General features: G+C 42.4%; 2 protein-coding genes across 4 annotated transcripts in view; both read right to left on the bottom strand.

The window, feature by feature from the left end:
* Positions 1-809: 809 nt before the first annotated feature.
* On the bottom strand, positions 810-9,111 carry pomt2 (protein-O-mannosyltransferase 2). 3 transcript variants are annotated; one of them, XM_024430098.2, is made up of 21 exons: positions 9,007-9,111; positions 8,166-8,424; positions 7,986-8,070; positions 7,731-7,835; positions 7,517-7,625; positions 7,209-7,317; positions 6,916-7,075; positions 6,709-6,815; positions 6,503-6,585; positions 6,142-6,318; positions 5,976-6,036; positions 5,766-5,844; positions 5,494-5,645; positions 5,292-5,383; positions 5,088-5,164; positions 4,931-5,002; positions 4,775-4,834; positions 4,591-4,696; positions 4,368-4,508; positions 1,861-1,972; positions 810-1,639 (listed from the first exon to the last, which is right to left on the bottom strand). In XM_024430098.2, the coding sequence occupies exons 2-21, from the start codon at positions 8,414-8,416 to the stop codon at positions 1,534-1,536; spliced, it is 2,244 nt and encodes a 747-aa protein (XP_024285866.1). In that variant the 5' UTR covers positions 8,417-8,424; positions 9,007-9,111; the 3' UTR covers positions 810-1,533. The 3 variants fall into 3 exon arrangements, with proteins under 3 accessions (XP_024285866.1, XP_024285865.1, XP_024285864.1); XM_024430097.2 differs by lacking the exon at positions 9,007-9,111 and adding an exon at positions 8,823-8,986; XM_024430096.2 differs by lacking the exon at positions 9,007-9,111 and having other exon boundaries at positions 8,166-8,986.
* A 4,089-nt stretch (positions 9,112-13,200) lies between these two features.
* LOC112255756 (latent-transforming growth factor beta-binding protein 2) overlaps positions 13,201-16,429 on the bottom strand; it is a 141,323-nt gene continuing 138,094 nt past the window's right edge. Inside the window, exons 38-41 of the mRNA XM_042326283.1 lie at positions 16,041-16,214; positions 15,606-15,923; positions 15,341-15,490; positions 13,201-14,402 (exon numbers count right to left, since the gene is read on the bottom strand). Coding sequence (XP_042182217.1) covers positions 14,221-14,402; positions 15,341-15,490; positions 15,606-15,923; positions 16,041-16,214 — 824 coding nt within the window. The 3' untranslated portion in view covers positions 13,201-14,220. The remainder of the gene's footprint in view (positions 14,403-15,340; positions 15,491-15,605; positions 15,924-16,040; positions 16,215-16,429) is intronic.

Genomic DNA, 16,429 nt, shown 5'->3' with positions numbered 1-16,429 from the left:
GACTGTATGCTCAATTTCTTGAAAAAAAAAATCTAGATGAACCTCTGGGTGATTACATAGCAGTAATATTGATTCTACAAATATTGTCAGTCTGTTACTATCTAGCCCTTGATAACGACTCTCAGTTCCATTACATTACACATAAGAGTCCTTGGACAAAGGCAACTTCTGTACGGGGGATTTTGTTAAGACCCCCGACTCTCAAATCTTTACATTAACACGCGACGCTTGCAGAACCGTTTTTGAATCATTAGGACCTTATCAAACATACCATGAATAATTTTTTTGGTGTTCCCAAGACCAGAGGCGACCACCAGTGCTAATTAGCTATCTAAATTAGTGTCCCCCGAACACTTGTGTAACTCGGAAGTGTAGTTTCGTCAGATGGAGGTACCCATAGCTGTATCTATCTGTGCAAAACTGCTACAGTATGTGTATCTTTTTTATTTGAAGGATTCTTTCTCGCTGATGAAAGACAAGGTCCATATGTTTCGAAAGCGATGATAATTAGATAGCTTCTAAACGTTAAAACACAGTATTGTAGGGAAAACTGTAGGGAGAAGGCAACATTTCTCAGAGTTTGAGAGATTGTTTCGACCTAGAAAAAAATATGCATGCATGACATTGTGGTGCTTTTCTGTATTTGAGAAGTATGACGATCATGTCTGTAAACTTGTCACAAATGCAAAAAAAATAACAAATTATTAAAATCATACCCACACATGAAATAAGATCACACATTGCAAAAAAACATATATAGGACACCACAGGAGAAACAAAAGGCAATGAATGTGCACTATATACAAAGGTTGTTTGGAGAGTTGTATTGAAAAGTAAGTTTCCTTTCTTTGGGAAAGCAAAATGCAGAATGGACAGTCATTGAAAGCACGGTATCTTGCCAAAGATGTATACAATACTGTGCACACTAAAATCGAGAAAACATTACAAGATAATTTGATATAATGTAACGGAAACAGGGTCTCATTCCCATCATAAAACTTTTAAATTAGAATATTAGATTCCCATAAGTATTTAAAATTGATTTAGTCCCTAGGCACTTAGCTCATTATTGCAACTCAGTCAAGAAAAAACTAAAACATGTTAAGGCAGTACAATAGACATCATTAGACGTCACTAACGGTCTCAATTAAATAAACACATCATTCACACATTTCAACATCCACCTAATGCACATGAATGTATTTATCACGTTTTTATCTCCCAACACAAAAAGAGTAGGCTATGATTGTTAACAGTATACTCTGTTCTTAGTATTGTTTCACAATGCACTGCTGTGCAATTCAAGTGTAGAAAGTCACTAAAATATTCAGCTTTCAATGTTGAATTAAAACACTTAGAAATATTTGGACGTAACTGACTATAAAATACTTTAATGTTAAATATTTAACAATCCATAGCTATGCAAAATACTGAAGTTCACATAGTGTATAAGAAACAGACACTTGCATGTCTGCTAAAATACCACTGATACATCACTATGCCAGTCAGAACTCTTCCTGACTGTTCACCTGCCTAAAACTCCCAGGAGTCCATCCACTTCAGGCCAGCCATGGTACTATCAGGGTCATGGGCCAGCGGCCCTCTCATACCATAGGACAGAGGGTGAAACATGTAAAAGCTGCATGGTTTAGAAAGGCAGAGAGAGAAACAGATGTAAACTGAAGGTGAGAAGAGAGAACAACCAATTTCAAAATTCATTTTTGGGTGTAGATTAACTATTGCGCCAATGGCATACAGTGAATGTGATATATATATAGCCAATAAAGCCAACAGAAAACTTCCATGTTTACAATTTAAATCAGGTTCAAAGGCACAGAAGAGGTCTCATGTTTATCTCACCTATCAAGGATGGCCAGGAATAGCATTGCCTGTCCTCCTCTGAGCAGCCAGTGAGAATAGGGTGGGCGGAGCCATAGGTCAGCACTCTGCAGCAGGGTGTCCAAAGTAATCCCTGAGACAGAGATGACAATTCAAGATCTTTATAAATAACTGGATTTTTATTTATTTCACCTTTTATTTAACCAGGTAGGCTAGTTGAGAACAAGTTCTCATTTGCAACTGCGACCTGGCCAAGATAAAGCAAAGCAGTGTGACACAGACAACAACACAGAGTTACACATGGAGTAAACAATAAACAAGCCAATAACACAAACAAGTCAATGACACAGTAGAGAAAAGAAAGTCTATATACAGTGTGTTCAAAAGGCATGAGGAGGTAAGCAATAAATAGGCCATAGGAGCAAATAATTACAATTTAGCAGATTAACACTGGAGTGATAAATGAGCAAATGATGATGTGCAAGTAGAGATACTGGTGTGCAAAAGAGCAGAAAAGTAAATAAAATAAAAACAGTATGGGGATGTGGTAGGTAGATTGGGTGGGCTATTTACAGATGGACTAAGTACAGCTGCAGTGATCGGTTAGCTGCTCAGATAGTTGATGTTTAAAGTTGGTGAGGGAAATAAGTCTCCAACTTCAGGGATTTTTGCAATTTGTTCCAGTCACTGGCAGCAGAGAACTGTAAGGAAAGGCGGCCATATGAGGTGTTGGCTTTAGGGATGATCAATGAGATATACCTGCTGGAACATGTGCTACGGGTGGGTGTTGTTATCGTGACCAGTGAACTGACATAAGGCGGAGCTTTACCTAGCATAGACTTATAGATGACCTGGTACCTGTGGGTCTGGCGACGAATATGTAGCGAGGGCCAGCTGACTAGAGCATACAGGTCGCAGTGGTGGGTGGTATAAGGTGATTTGGTAACAAAACGGATGGCACTGTGATAGACTGCATCCAGTTTGCTGAGTAGAGTGTTGGAAGATATTTTGTAGATAGCGTCGCCGAAGTCGAGGATCGGTAGGATAGTCAGTTTTACTAGGGTAAGTTTGGCGGCGTGAGTGAAGGAGGCTTTGTTGCGAAATAGAAAGCAGTTTCTAGATTTGATTTAGGATTGGAGATGTTTAATATGAGTCTGGAAGGAGAGTTTACCTAGGTATTTATAGTTGTCCACATAGGTCGGAACCATCCAGGGTGGTGATGCTAGTCGGGCGGGCGGGTGCGGGTAGCGAACGGTTCAAAAGCATGTATTTGGTTTTACTAGTGTTTAAGAACAGTCGGAGGCCATGGAAGGAGTTTTGTAGGGCATTGAAGCTTGTTTGGAGGTTAGTTAACACAGTGTCCAAGAAAGGGCCAGAAGTATACAGAATGGTGTCGTCTGCGTAGAGGTGGATCAGGGAATCGCCCGCAGAAAGAGCGACATCATTGATATATACAGAGAAAAGAGTCGGCCCGAGAATTGAACCCTGTGGTACCGCCAGAGACTGCCAGAGGTCCGGACAACATGCCCTCCGATTTGACACACTGAACTCTGTCTGCAAAGTTGTTGGTGAACCAGGCGAGGCAGCCGTCAGAAAAACCAAGGCTATTGAGTCTGCCGATAAGAAAACGGTGATTGACAGAGTCGAAAGCCTTGGCCAGGTCAATGAAGACGGCTGCACAGTACTGTCTTTTATCGATGGCGGTTATGATATCGTTTAGTACCTTGAGCGTGGCTGAGGTGCACCTGTGACCGGCTCGGAAGCCGGATTGCACAGCAGAGAAGGTATGGTGGGACTCGAAATGGTCAGTGATCTGTTTATTAAGTTGGCTTTCGAAGACTTTAAATAGGCAGGACAGGATGGATATAAGTCTGTAACAGTTTGGGTCTAGGGTGTCACCACCTTTGAAGAGGGGGATGACCGCGGCAGCTTTCCAATTTTTAGGGATCCCGGACGATACGAAGAGGTTGAACAGGCTGGTAATAGGGGTTGCAACAATGGCGGCGGATAGTTTTAGAAAGAGAGGGTCCAGATTGTCTAGCCCAGCTGATTTGTACTGGTCCAGGTTTTGCAGCTCTTTCAGAACATCTGCTGTCTGGATATGGGTGGAGGAGAAGCTGGGGAGGCTTGGGCGAGTAGCTGCGGGGGGGGAGCTGTTGGCCGGGGTTGGAGTAGCCAGGAGGAAGGCATGGCCAGCCGTTGAGAAATGCTTCTTGAAATGTTCAATTATCATGAATTTATCAGTGGTGACCATGTTACCTAGCCTCAGTGCAGTGGGCAGCTGGGAGGAGATGCTCTTGTTCTCCATCGACTTTACAGTGTCCCAAAACTTTTTGGAGTTAGAGCTACAGGATGTGAATTTCTGCTTGAAAAAGCTAGCCTTTGCTTTCCTGACTGACTGCGTGTATTGGTTCCTGACTTCCCTGATCTGAACTACTCCAACATTATTTCCTGGATGAGTCTGTAATGTGCGATTAATATGAAGGGGGCATTATGGGGAGCATGTGTTTGGGGTAGACCCACTTTACCTGTTAGCATGCTGCTGAAGAGCATGGCAGGGAAGTAGTGGTGGTAGTAGAGGATGCGGCCCATGGTGTAGAAGGGTACGTAGTGCAGCAACCAGCCCAGGAGCAGCAGCCCTCCACCTTCCATCAGCACGCGACAATGCTCTGCACACACACATCAGTGTTAGAATCAAGTACTCAAACGAGTTACTCATGAAACTGACAGGGAAGTTCTAAAAGCTCCTACCTATTCTTCTCTTGTCCAGCTGGACTCCTCTGCGGAGGGCCAGAGAGGCCACTGCCACGATAACCACATACAGGCCCAGACTGACCAGGTTCAGCCACCAGATCACCTGCAGAAGAGGTAGATTTAACTATATTGTAGCAGTGTTGTGTGTTAGCATACTCAGTGAGTGGAGAGAGGTACTTACAGGGTTCCCTAACAGGTAGACACGGTATTCAGTCTCATTCACTCCAGAGAACCTCAATCCCTTTGCAAAAACAGAACAAAGGTACAGTAATAAGAGACTATTTCATTTTGGGACTGTCCAACCACATTGAAGTCATGGGTTATTCAACATGCAAACCTGGTAGTTGATTGGCCAATGCCAGGGTTTAGAGTTCATTTCATTGTCTTTGGGCTTCAACCCACTGTTACCCTGTAAAAAGAGACACATTTAGTTGTAATCAATACAATAAGTGTGTGGGAGTATTTGGCACACTTGTGTTGTCTTGTTCTCTCACCCTGATCATAACGATGTGGGACTCCAGCAATATCTCCAGGAAGTGGGGCTTCAGCACTGAAAGGCTAATGTTGGGCACTATCAATGCACACACACAAACAAAAACACACACCTTTAGGTATTAAGTAAACACACAACACCATCACATATCAAGCAGTGGGCCATGGGAACACATTTTTTTTTAAATGCAGGAATGGAGGCGTACATTTGGCATTGATATGATCCTCAATATTCCATTGAGAGTTTGGGGTCTCCTTCAGATATGGGCTACATGTAATCTCCACCTGTTCCCAGCCCCTGAACAGAGAAGACACAGTTTGACACTGTCATCATCGGTAATGTTAACATTTGTAAATAAAGATATTAGAGAACTTTAGAAGAGTCTAGAACATTCCTCCATTTCTTACCATTTGGGGAGAGTCTTGCCAGAGGAGTAGAGCACACAGCCAGTTGCTCGGTGCAGGAAGCGTACTTTGCTGCGTAACACCTTGACCAGGTCGCCCTTCCGACCCCCACACACCTCCACCTGCCACAGGTCATTAGGGTCACCTGTTCCATTCTGAAAGCACCAGAAAGGAATGATACTAATCAACATTTAGGCTGAAGAATGAAACCTCTCTCACACACAACCTATCAATAACTTCTGAGAACTGTGCAAGCATTGTATATGCTTACTCACGATGCCATAGCCTGTGACCTGGAAGTGTTTTTTAGTGAGAGGTGCCTCGTGGAGGTGACTGTGAAGGTTACGGGTAGTCCTGGTGGACACAGGAGAATAAACCATTATTGCACTGAAGAATTTGTTGTAATGTCAAAACAGGTACAGTATGGGTGCAGTACAAAGATAAGCTTTCAAACAGATGAGGGGTGTCACTGTCAAACCACTTACTCTTTGTGCTCCAATTGAATAATGTCACCATGACGAACAAGGTCAGGTTCTCCTGATTGTGCTGGACAAAAAAAAATACAAAAAAAAAAATACATCATAATACGTATGTTGCAATGAACCTTTATGAGTGACATATTCTGACTGCACAACAAGGCTGTCCTCTCACCATCACTGTCATTGGATCTATGCACCAGCCACATGTTGTTATAGTCCTTATGGAGGTATGCTGTGACCTGCTGCTGCTTTGCTCCGACACCCTCTGGGTACAGATGCCAGTGAGAGTGGAGGTATCCTCCAGCGATACGCAGGTTCTTCACAGTGATGATAGAGCCATATGCCAGGTCTGTAGGAGAGCACAGGCCACCATCATAGTAGAACAAGGAGGACAGACCAGCATTATTAGAAGCAAGGGGTTACTTAGGACATTATTTGAATACACGTCATTCAAACTGACAAGTGGAAATATACTGTAAGGCACCACTATGGTAAAGACAAAAACGTAGAAGATGCTATTTAAATCAACTCACACTCAGGCATGGATGCATTGTGTAGGTTGTTTCCAATCAGACGGGACTGAAAAGCAGAGCTGAAGAAGCCATCTCCTGGACCGCTGGAGACAGGGGACAATGGAAACACATTGTGTAAATGTGATTAGACATTATTTAGGGGCGAATCAATTTAAAGCTTTCCAATAACCCCACTATAACAAAAGCATAGCCAATAATCACCTTACCTTTTGTTCAGGACAACAAAGTGGACTGCAAATATTGTAACATACAGGAACAGGGGAAGCAGGATAAGCCCAAACACCCTGGACAACACGTGCTTCCCAAAATCAATCTGGTAGAACGAAGAAAAGGGAGGAGTCAGTGTTGGCCTCCAATGTAAGTCAGTTTGGTACATCAATATCATAGGTGATTCATAATCAGTTGATGAGTACCAGAGAGAGGTGCAGATCCCCCAGCAAACTCCACAGGTCCCAGGCTGTGTTCATTCCCACCAGCAGGATGACAAACAGCCCCACAAACTTAACCCCCAGAGCCCCAGACAGGTTCACCCCTGTCAGTACCAGCCAGAACCACCAGGGTGCACTAAAGGGCCTGAACACCATAGGAGAGAGCATAGCAGCATCACTATGTACAAAGTTGGTCAATAACAAGTCCCTTTAATCTGATTCTAATGACTTAACTGACAATTCAGATGTAGGTTTGCTCTGCTCTGGAGGTTCCTTACCTATATCTCTGTCGATTAAACTTGACCATGCTGAGCACTGCTCCCATTATAAAGAACATGAGAATGGGGTCGAGAAGGATGTACTGAGAGATGGTTATGCAGCCAGTGTCTGAATGGGGGGGTACAAGTTATTTAGATTAAGGTGATCTAACACAATACACATCTTAAACTTCACCACAGTTATAACATAAGAATGGTTGACCAGTCCATAATCAAGTCTGTTTGGCAAGGTAATTGGCTAAAGTAGATCCAGACTCTCCCCCAGGCTGTCTCTGGTTACTTTGTTAGTGCTGGTGGTACATACTCACCAAAGGCCAGCACTGCAGCAGTGATGAGGGCAGCTGTCGGGGACTGGGACAACTCCAGCACTGTGAGGTAGGCAAAGGGGGGCAGACAGGAGCCCAGAGATGCACAGAACTGCACAGAGGCAGAGCACGTTGACAGGTCAAACTAGTACTGTGGAGCATTATTATTAACATTATTCACACAACATAAAAACCATTCGGTCTTTGTAGGCCTTACCCCTCTCATCCCCCAGTAGTTGTGGTGCTCATATTTGTCCCCAGGTTTAAGGAAAGGGTAGGTGCCATCGTAGCCAGTCATGTACCCAGCTAGCCCGATCAGCATCTGGCATAGAGGGAATGGTTACTTAAAAACACATACACATTATGTAAATCAATAATCAAGATACTTATCAAGTTATGGAAGTAATGATGACTGTAGAAAGAGATATTCTAAGAATGTTTAGAATGCTAAAAGACAGTGGCATTGTCTTACTTTGCCAAGTGGTGGGTGGACATCAAAGAAGAAGGTCCTGTTAATGTAGTAACTCCCCATTTTCCCAAAGTGGGTTTCATCCCAGCTAAAACAGATAGGATCACACAATGAGCTGATACATAAACACACAGTGACTTCATGAGGGAGCCTTACAACGTCTCTTGGGGCACCATCACTCACCATACATGAGGGGGTTCCATGATTTTGTAAAGGCGTGTGGAAAAAGAGAGCAACACCACCAACAGAAAGAAAGCTGTGCTTTGTGCCTCATTATTTGGAGAGTAAATGCCCTGGTCATGTTGTGCTGATGTCCCATTTAAGGATTGGCTGTCACCTTCAGACAGTCGATCATCCTCCTGGGTCGACTCATGATGGGTTGAAACAGGGCTCTGCTCCCCTGTATTCATCTGGCCTCTCCGATTTCGTAGCATTGAGCATTCTTCGTTGTATTGTGCAACACATTTTTTTTTTGCCATTAGTTAAAACTTAAACAAAGTTTGTCAATTTAATTGGTATTCTTTGAACCGCCCACAATGTCCAAAGAAAGCTTAAGAAATAGGAATATTTTGTCAGTGGAATGTTTGTGACAGACTGCTACAACAAAGTAGCTAACAAGCAGCAGCAAAACAAGTCCCGTTACATTGTAGATTGGTCTATGCAGGGAATAGCTAGCTAGTAACAATGTCGCATAACAACGTTGCAATTAATATATATATATATATTGTAATGTTATCCGTACACTAGCTAGCATTGTAGCTAGCTCGCAGTAGCAGCTGTCAGACAGCTTTGTGCATTTTCAACCAAAATTAATATCAATCTAATCATTCCTGTTTTCACCTGATATTCCGTAGGTAACGTAATGCATTAAAAGCAGGACTTTGCTGGTTACATTTTACGCATTTGGAAAACAAGCATTTCTAAAATTAAACTACTACTCTGGCATACACTCCTGACGGAATTTACGGTGCACAGATTTCAAAGCATCTACCGGTATTATTGTAAAATAAAACAAAACATTTACCCGATGTGCTTCATGAAATATCTGCAAAAAGTGCGCAGCACGCGCACAATGTGGTCGAATCTCAACAATCCATTTTTAGCCACGCACGTTGCGTGGTTTCTGGGATCTGTATGCTTTTCCATCCTTCATTAAATCCATGACACGGGAATACGGACACAATTTCCCAGTATACAACTGAAATTCAGGACAAGGCTGGGGATCAGTGGGAAACGCCTTCCACAATGTGGTTGTGCTGTACGCATAGACATTACGGCCACTGGGTGGCGAGAGAGCACAATAAATCACAGGCTCGCACACCACACATGCTCACAACACGTAAAATCCTCTCTGGTATGGAGGGTGATAAGTGCCAGTTCGAAAATTCAATGCTTAAATGCTAAATAAGAATGTAAAAATGATCAATGTATTTTTATTTTCATATCAGTGTGCATGATTCATTCCACGATAAATTGCAAAGTTACAATGAAAATAGAAAAATTTGAAATTATACAAATTTGAAATAAAAATGGTAATGATCAATGAAAAAAGCCAAATGGTAAACAGAAAATCGCAAAATGTCATTTGAAATTGAAAGTGGCTGTTTTCATTTTCCATCTACCCAATTAAGCGTTTTCTATTTCAATTTGCATTAGAATTCTCAAAGTCTATGCAAATTGATTTTTGGAGGCGTGGACCAGGAGAGCAACACAACACCCCCATGTAGTGGTACATCTCTCTGTACATTGATTTTAGACTAGTGTAACCAACCCAGGTCTCCTGCACACCAGAAAAGCATAGGCCTGCTTAGCTGAAAGCCAAGGCTCTGGGAGCCAATGCAACTCTTCAGGTATCAGACAAGATTACTCATTATGTGAACAGCTAACCAAGGAGAAGTGGTTTGGTGACCACGCACATATAAGGAATAACTTTGCCTAGTGTTGAGTAACTTTGCTAAGACCAGAAAAATTGCATTGGCTCCCCAAGCTACATTTCCTAGGCTTTGGCTAAGCTGTATTCCTGGTGTACAGGACACCAGGTTCAAACCCTGTCAGTTACACTAGTCTAAAATGAACGCACAGAAAACATGGCATGGCTAGGATGTATCACTGCATGGTGGTATTGTGTTGCTCTCCTGGTTCATGCCTCCGGGAAGCAATTTGCATACACTTTGAAAATGAAAAGAGTAAGTACTAAATTGGGCAGTTGGAAAATGTAGACATCCACTTTGCACATAGCATTTACCATTATCTGTAAACCATTTCTCATGTTGTGTTTACCATTTTCATTTTTCATTTCTATTTATCATTTCCAATTTTCAATAAGTCATTTTTGATTTTCATTTTAACATAGCATTTTCACTAGGTCATGAATCATGCGCGCTGATATATTATATTTCTCAAACTGGCATGGATCACCCTCCACACTCATGCAAGTGTCTCCATTTGAGCTGGAAGTGTATTTGCATTATAAACATTTGGTTTCGAAATGAGGATATTATTGTATCTGTGTAATGTGTGTCAAATATTCCACAGATAAGAGAGACAAATAAATATAGATATTTTCAAAGTTTATTTTGATGACAGATAGTGACTACAGTCAAGAGGTAAACAAAAGGAATGAACATGATATTTTCATTGACCACAGCATACATCACATCCTACACCACAACTTGTGGTTTACAAAGCTTTAAATAATATAAAATACATGTTCACAATTTGTTTAACCTCAATGTAAGACTTGTGGAGGGATGAATCATACAGTATATATAGACTGATAAAGAGTACAGTGAACATCTCTTTGAATGCAGGTCAAGGGCATCAGTCATTGAAAGAAGGCATCCTCCAAATATGTGTAAGATAGGTGCTGGCAAGATACGCATTTCTCTTAATGGAAATTTGAAAACATGACTAATCAGCAATCATATGTTTCTAGAGTTGAATGTGAAAGGACAACAATGTTAAATGACGAATAGTGTTCACTATATTGATTTTAAAAAAAGGTCACCAGAATGACATACTGTTCCCAGTAACATTATTTGAAAGGCAAACAAGTTGTGTTTTAATGGCGCAAAGAACAATGCTTGCATTTCAGAAGGCATTCTTCTTTGTATTGTACTTGTAGGATCAATGGCACCACATTGTGTTTAAAAAAGTACTGCCATTCCCCAACATTACATTTCAATGTCTGCTCCACAGGGCAGGATACATACACTTTCTCTGGTACAGTGTAAACCACTTTTCTCATACATAAAGATATGTTTTTTTAAAGTTTTTTTTTACAGAAATATATAAATCTAAATGGCTAAACTGTAATGCTGGATTGTTTAGATTTTTTTTTGTCAAACAAAAATATTGGCTGCACTATATGCATTATTAGAATGTAACAAAAACATTAATACATAGTACTAGATCTGTACAAAATATCCTAAACCTCGTCAACAAAGCCTTTACTCACAATCAGAGATGCATTAATGGGAATGTTCTTACATGGGATCTGAAGTCAATTGTGAATGTGATTGAATGTAAACATACAAAAATTGCTATGGGACAATATGTTTGCTTAACTACTCTCTTGACTAGTGGGAGAAGGCTAGTGGAACCTATACAAACATATTACATGTTTAATCATATACAGTACCAGTCAAACGTTTGGACACACCTATTCCTTTAAAGGTTTTTCTTTATTTTTACTATTTTCTACATTGTAGAATAATAGTGAAGACATCAACACTATGAAATAACACACGTGGCATTATGCAGTAACCAAAAAAGTGTTAAACAAATCTAAATATACTTCTTCAAAGTGGCCACACTTTGCCTTGATGACAGGTTTGCACACTCTTGGCATTCCCTCAACCATCTTAAACCTGGATTGCTTTTCCAACCATCTTGAAGGAGTTCCCATATATGCTGAGCACTTGTTGGCTGCTTTTCCTTCACTCTGTGGTCCAACTCATCCCAAACCATCTCAATTGGGTTGAGGTCGGGTGATTGTGGAGGCCAGGTCATCTGATGCAGCACTCCATCACTCTCCTTCTTGGTCAAATTGCCCTTACACATCCTGGAGGTGTATTGGGTATTGGTCCTGTTGAAAAACAAATGATAGTCCCACTAAGTGCAAACCAGATGGGATGGTGTATGGCTGCAGAATGCTGTGGTGGCCATGCTGGTTAAGTGTGCTCTGAATTCTAAATAAATCACTGACAGTTTCACCAGCAAAGCACCCCCACACCATCACACCTCCTTCATGCTTCACGGTGGGAACTAAATCAAATCAAATCAAATTTTATTGGTCGCATACACATATTTAGCAGATGTTGTTGCGGGTGTAGTGAAATGCTTGTGTTCCGAGCTCCAACAGTGCAGTAGTATCTAACAATTCACAACAATCCACACAAATCTAAAAGTAAAATAATGGAATTATTAAGTACAGTAATGTATTTCTACTGTATTTTTTTGACACATGTGGAGATCATCCGTTCACCTACTCAGCACCTCACAAAGACTCGGCGGTTGGAACAAAAATCTCAACTTTGGACTTATTGGGCCAAAGGACAGATTTCCACTGGTCTAATGTCCATTGCTTGTGTTTCTTGGCCCAAGCAAGTCTCTTCTTGTTATTGGTGTCCTTTAGTAGCAATTTGACCATGAAGGCCTGATTCACGCAGTGTCCTCTTTTTGATTTCTTTTACTGTTATTTTACCAGGTAAGTTGACTGAGAACACATTCTCATTTACAGCAATGACCTGGGGAATAGTTACAGGGGAGAAGAGGGGGATGAATAAGCCAACTGTAAGCTGGGGATGATTAGGTGGCCATGATGGTTTGAGGGCCAGATTGGGAATTTAGCCAGGACACCAGGGTTAACACCCCTACTCTTACGATAAGTGCCATGGGATCTTTAATGACCTCAGAGAGTCTGAACAGTTGATGTTGAGATGTGTCCACTCCTACCTTGTAACAACACAACTGACTGGCTCAAAACGCATTAAGAAGGAAATAAATTGCACAATTGAACTTTTAACAAGGCATACCTGTTAATTGAAATGCATTCCAGGTGACTACCTCATGAAGCAGGTTGAGAGAATGCCAAGAGTGTGCAAAGCTGTCATCAAGGCAAAGGGTGGCAACTTTGAAGAATCTCAAATATAAAATATATTTAGATGTTATTAACACTTTTTTTGGTTACTACATGATTCCATATGTATTATTTCATAGGTTTGATGTCTTCACTATTATTTTATGATGTAGAAAATAGTAAAAATAAAGGAAAACCCTGGAATGAGTAGGTGTCCAAACTTTTGACTGGTACTGTACATTTATAGCCTTTCCAAGCCCATATTCAATTATCTCTCTCTCTCTCTCTTGCTCTCTTTGTACTGGCAGCAGGTCAAAGCAACATTGTGATAGCATATGAATCTGGTCTGGACCTTGTTTGATCGTAGTTATTGCTCTTGAGACAACCTTGCCAACAGAGGAGCCTCTTTGTCTCGAGGATGAGGACTGTAGGATTGCACTGTTATAAGAAACACAGAAGACCAGTGGAAGGGGTGGTTGGTCCTTTTAAAGGCCTTGCTGACAACAGAAGCATCCCAAATACTAGTAAAAAGTGGTTTGAAAGTAACTTTCCCTGTATAGCAATGTGATTATTATGTTATAATATGAATATAACATGTGGCATGCTTACGACAATAAGCTTCCTCCAGGCTTAGTTACCAAACTTTTAAAAAACTATTCACACTGTTTCCCCTCATCGTTAGTAAAGTATATTGGTCTGACAAATAAGACAATATACATCCTATGCCCTCTTACTTTACAGAGCCTTGTCATGTACATGAAATAAATAATCAACCAAAAAGACACATGGAGAAAAACAATGCAGAAAAAATGTATGTATGCATACCAAACTGCCTGGGATCACTGAATAAAAGGTCACTCCTCAGAAAATCCCTTTAGGCAAAATATAAATGTTAAGAAATAGGATATCCCATGGAATACATTCACTGGATAGCTCCTGGTCCCCTGTGGAAATGTGAATGAGTATGTGTGGTAGAGAGAGAGAAAATATGAAAGAGTCAATAAGAGTATGTGTGTATGTGTGTTGGTGTGTGTGTGTTTAGGGGACAAGCGTGGACGTTTCAGTGTTTTTTGATGGAGGTTTAGTGCCAGGCCCTGTGAGAGGGCGGGGGGTAAGGGTGAGGGGTGGTGGAGAGAAAAAGCTCCAACATGCACACCCTCATTTCCCTGCCACTCTCTCTCTAAAGCCATCCACTGGGACCTCTGGGATGCATTCATGGGGCTTGGCAGAGGCCTGGAAGCCAGGCAGGCAGATGCACTTGTACGACCCCTCGGTGTTGGTACAGGCCCCGTTCTTACACAGCGCCACGTTGTCACTGATATCCTCACACTCGTTTATGTCTGCAGGAAAAGGAGACACGCAGAGTTAACTGAGGAGACCGATTTCACAGCAAATGCAGCTGTTCATGCCACACGTCCTGTGTCAGAAGTCCCACATAGTGGCCTGGTCAGTATGGGTGGTAGGATGGCTCCACAGTCAGGTGCAGTAGATGTCTGGCGACAGTGGAGGCTAGAGGGATGCATAACTCTCAGTACTTGTAAAAACTGCTTTCATTGCTCTCTCTCTCTCTCTCGCTCTCTCTCAATACTATCTGGAAGGCAGCAGCCAAATGTCCTTTCATTGTTTGCCTTCAAGTGGTTTCTATTTTCTATTATAAACCTGGGTGTTTCGAGCCCTGAATGCTGGTGTTTCGAGCCCTGCACAGCTGTGGTATATCAGACCGTATACCACGGGTATGACAAAACATTTATTTTTACTGCTGTAATTACATTGGTAACCAGTTTATAATAGCAATAAGGTACCTTCAGGGGTTTGTGGTATATGGCCAATATACCACAGCTAAGGGCAGTATCAAGGAACTCCGCATTGTGTCGTGCCTAAGAACAGCCCTTAGCAGTGGCATATTGGCCATATACCACACCCCCTTGGGCCTTATTGCTTAAATCTGACATGGGAGGTTTGATTGTAATTTCTCTGCAGCCAAACTCTGCGTGATATTGCATGGCGAGTTACCTCACTAAAGAGAACCCCAAGACCTGTCTCCAAAAGGCACAAACCTAGGGAATGCTTCCTCATTCTGAAGTAGGGTTTGATCTTAGCCCCAAACCATATATCATTTTTAAATGTGGGAAAATGGAACAGATCAAAAGGTTATCTGAATTGACTAATTTGTTTCTAGGAATTCCAAAAGGAAATTATATATCTGGTAAGAACACAGAGAGGAGACTCCGACTCTGACTGCAGGTGGACATTATGAGACACTGGGAGAGGAACCTACCGATGCAGGCCATTTTGGTGAGGTCAAGCTCGTATCCATCAAAGCAGTCACAGGTGTAACCTTCCCTCACGCGGACACACCGGCCATTCTCACAGCCGTTCAGGATGCCACACTCCTCTGCTCGCAGGCCCTCGAAGCCATCAAAGCGGTCTTATTGGAAACAGAATATGAATGAAGAAGGAGTCCCTACAGAGGTAGCATTTCCCCATGCATTAGCAATAATATTAATTGATGTGTATTTTTTGAATGATTCTTATGAGCTTACCATTATATGAGTCTACAGGGCGAGGCTGGAACTCTCTTGGCCGGTGGACAGGGACACGTAGTGGCGGCTCTATGTCTCCCTCTCGGGAGCCATAGTCGTTGGTGTTGTCTGTGAACAGAGGGATGCCCTGGGTGTCCTCTGGGTTGTAGTAGGTACCCCCAGGCCCAGTAATGGGCCCTCCTCCATAGTTGTCCCAGTAGGGGGGGACATAGGGCCCATCAGGACCCTCAACCCCAGGACCGTACTCATAGCCAGGTCTCTCTCGTAGACTGTCAGACCCCCCTCTCCTTGGCAGGTTACACACTGCTGCGTAGTCATCTGATCGAACACAAACAAACACACAGGTCAGTGTTTTAGTGAGATATGCATCACATGTGACTTCTATATTTCAACTGAATAATAACAGCATGAATGTCGACTAGCTGTGTCCCTTACCAGAGTCCCTCATGGGGCAAAAGGCACACTGTTCGCTCCAGGCCACTCCATAGAGACAGCAGCACTCCGTGTAGGTGGTCCTCCTGCCGATGAGGGGCTGGGCACACATACGCTCATCTACCAGGCCCTGCCAGCAGATGTCCAGGTGGATGTCCTCCTCAGGCTCATGAGTCTCTGTGGTTCAGGGAAGGGAGAAGAGAGGGAAGGAAGGAGAAGGGAAGGAAGGAGAAGGGAAGGAAGGAGAAGGGAAGGAAGGAGAAGGGAAGGAAGGAGAAGGAAGGAAGGAGAAGGGAAGGAAGGAGAAGGGAAGGAAGGAGAAGGGAAGGGAGAAGAGAGGGAAGGAAGGAGAAGGAAGGAGAGAAGGAAGGAAGGAGAAGGGAAGGAAGGAG

This window comes from Oncorhynchus tshawytscha, linkage group LG08 (genome assembly GCF_018296145.1).
Source record: "Oncorhynchus tshawytscha isolate Ot180627B linkage group LG08, Otsh_v2.0, whole genome shotgun sequence".
NCBI lineage: Eukaryota > Metazoa > Chordata > Actinopteri > Salmoniformes > Salmonidae > Oncorhynchus > Oncorhynchus tshawytscha.
The sequence above is the reverse complement of the archived record's forward strand: the minus strand, read 5'-3'. Positions and strand labels throughout refer to the sequence as shown.

Coding starts and splice junctions, on each gene's coding strand:
- pomt2 (XM_024430096.2), bottom strand. CDS start 8,461: ATGGCAAAAAAAAAATGTGTTGCACAATACAACGAAGAATGCTCAATG. Junction 7,318..7,516: donor TGCTGCAGTGCTGGCCTTTG/GTGAGTATGTAC, acceptor CCCCCCATTCAG/ACACTGGCTGCATAACCATC. Junction 4,509..4,590: donor GCTGGACAAGAGAAGAATAG/GTAGGAGCTTTT, acceptor GTGTGTGTGCAG/AGCATTGTCGCGTGCTGATG.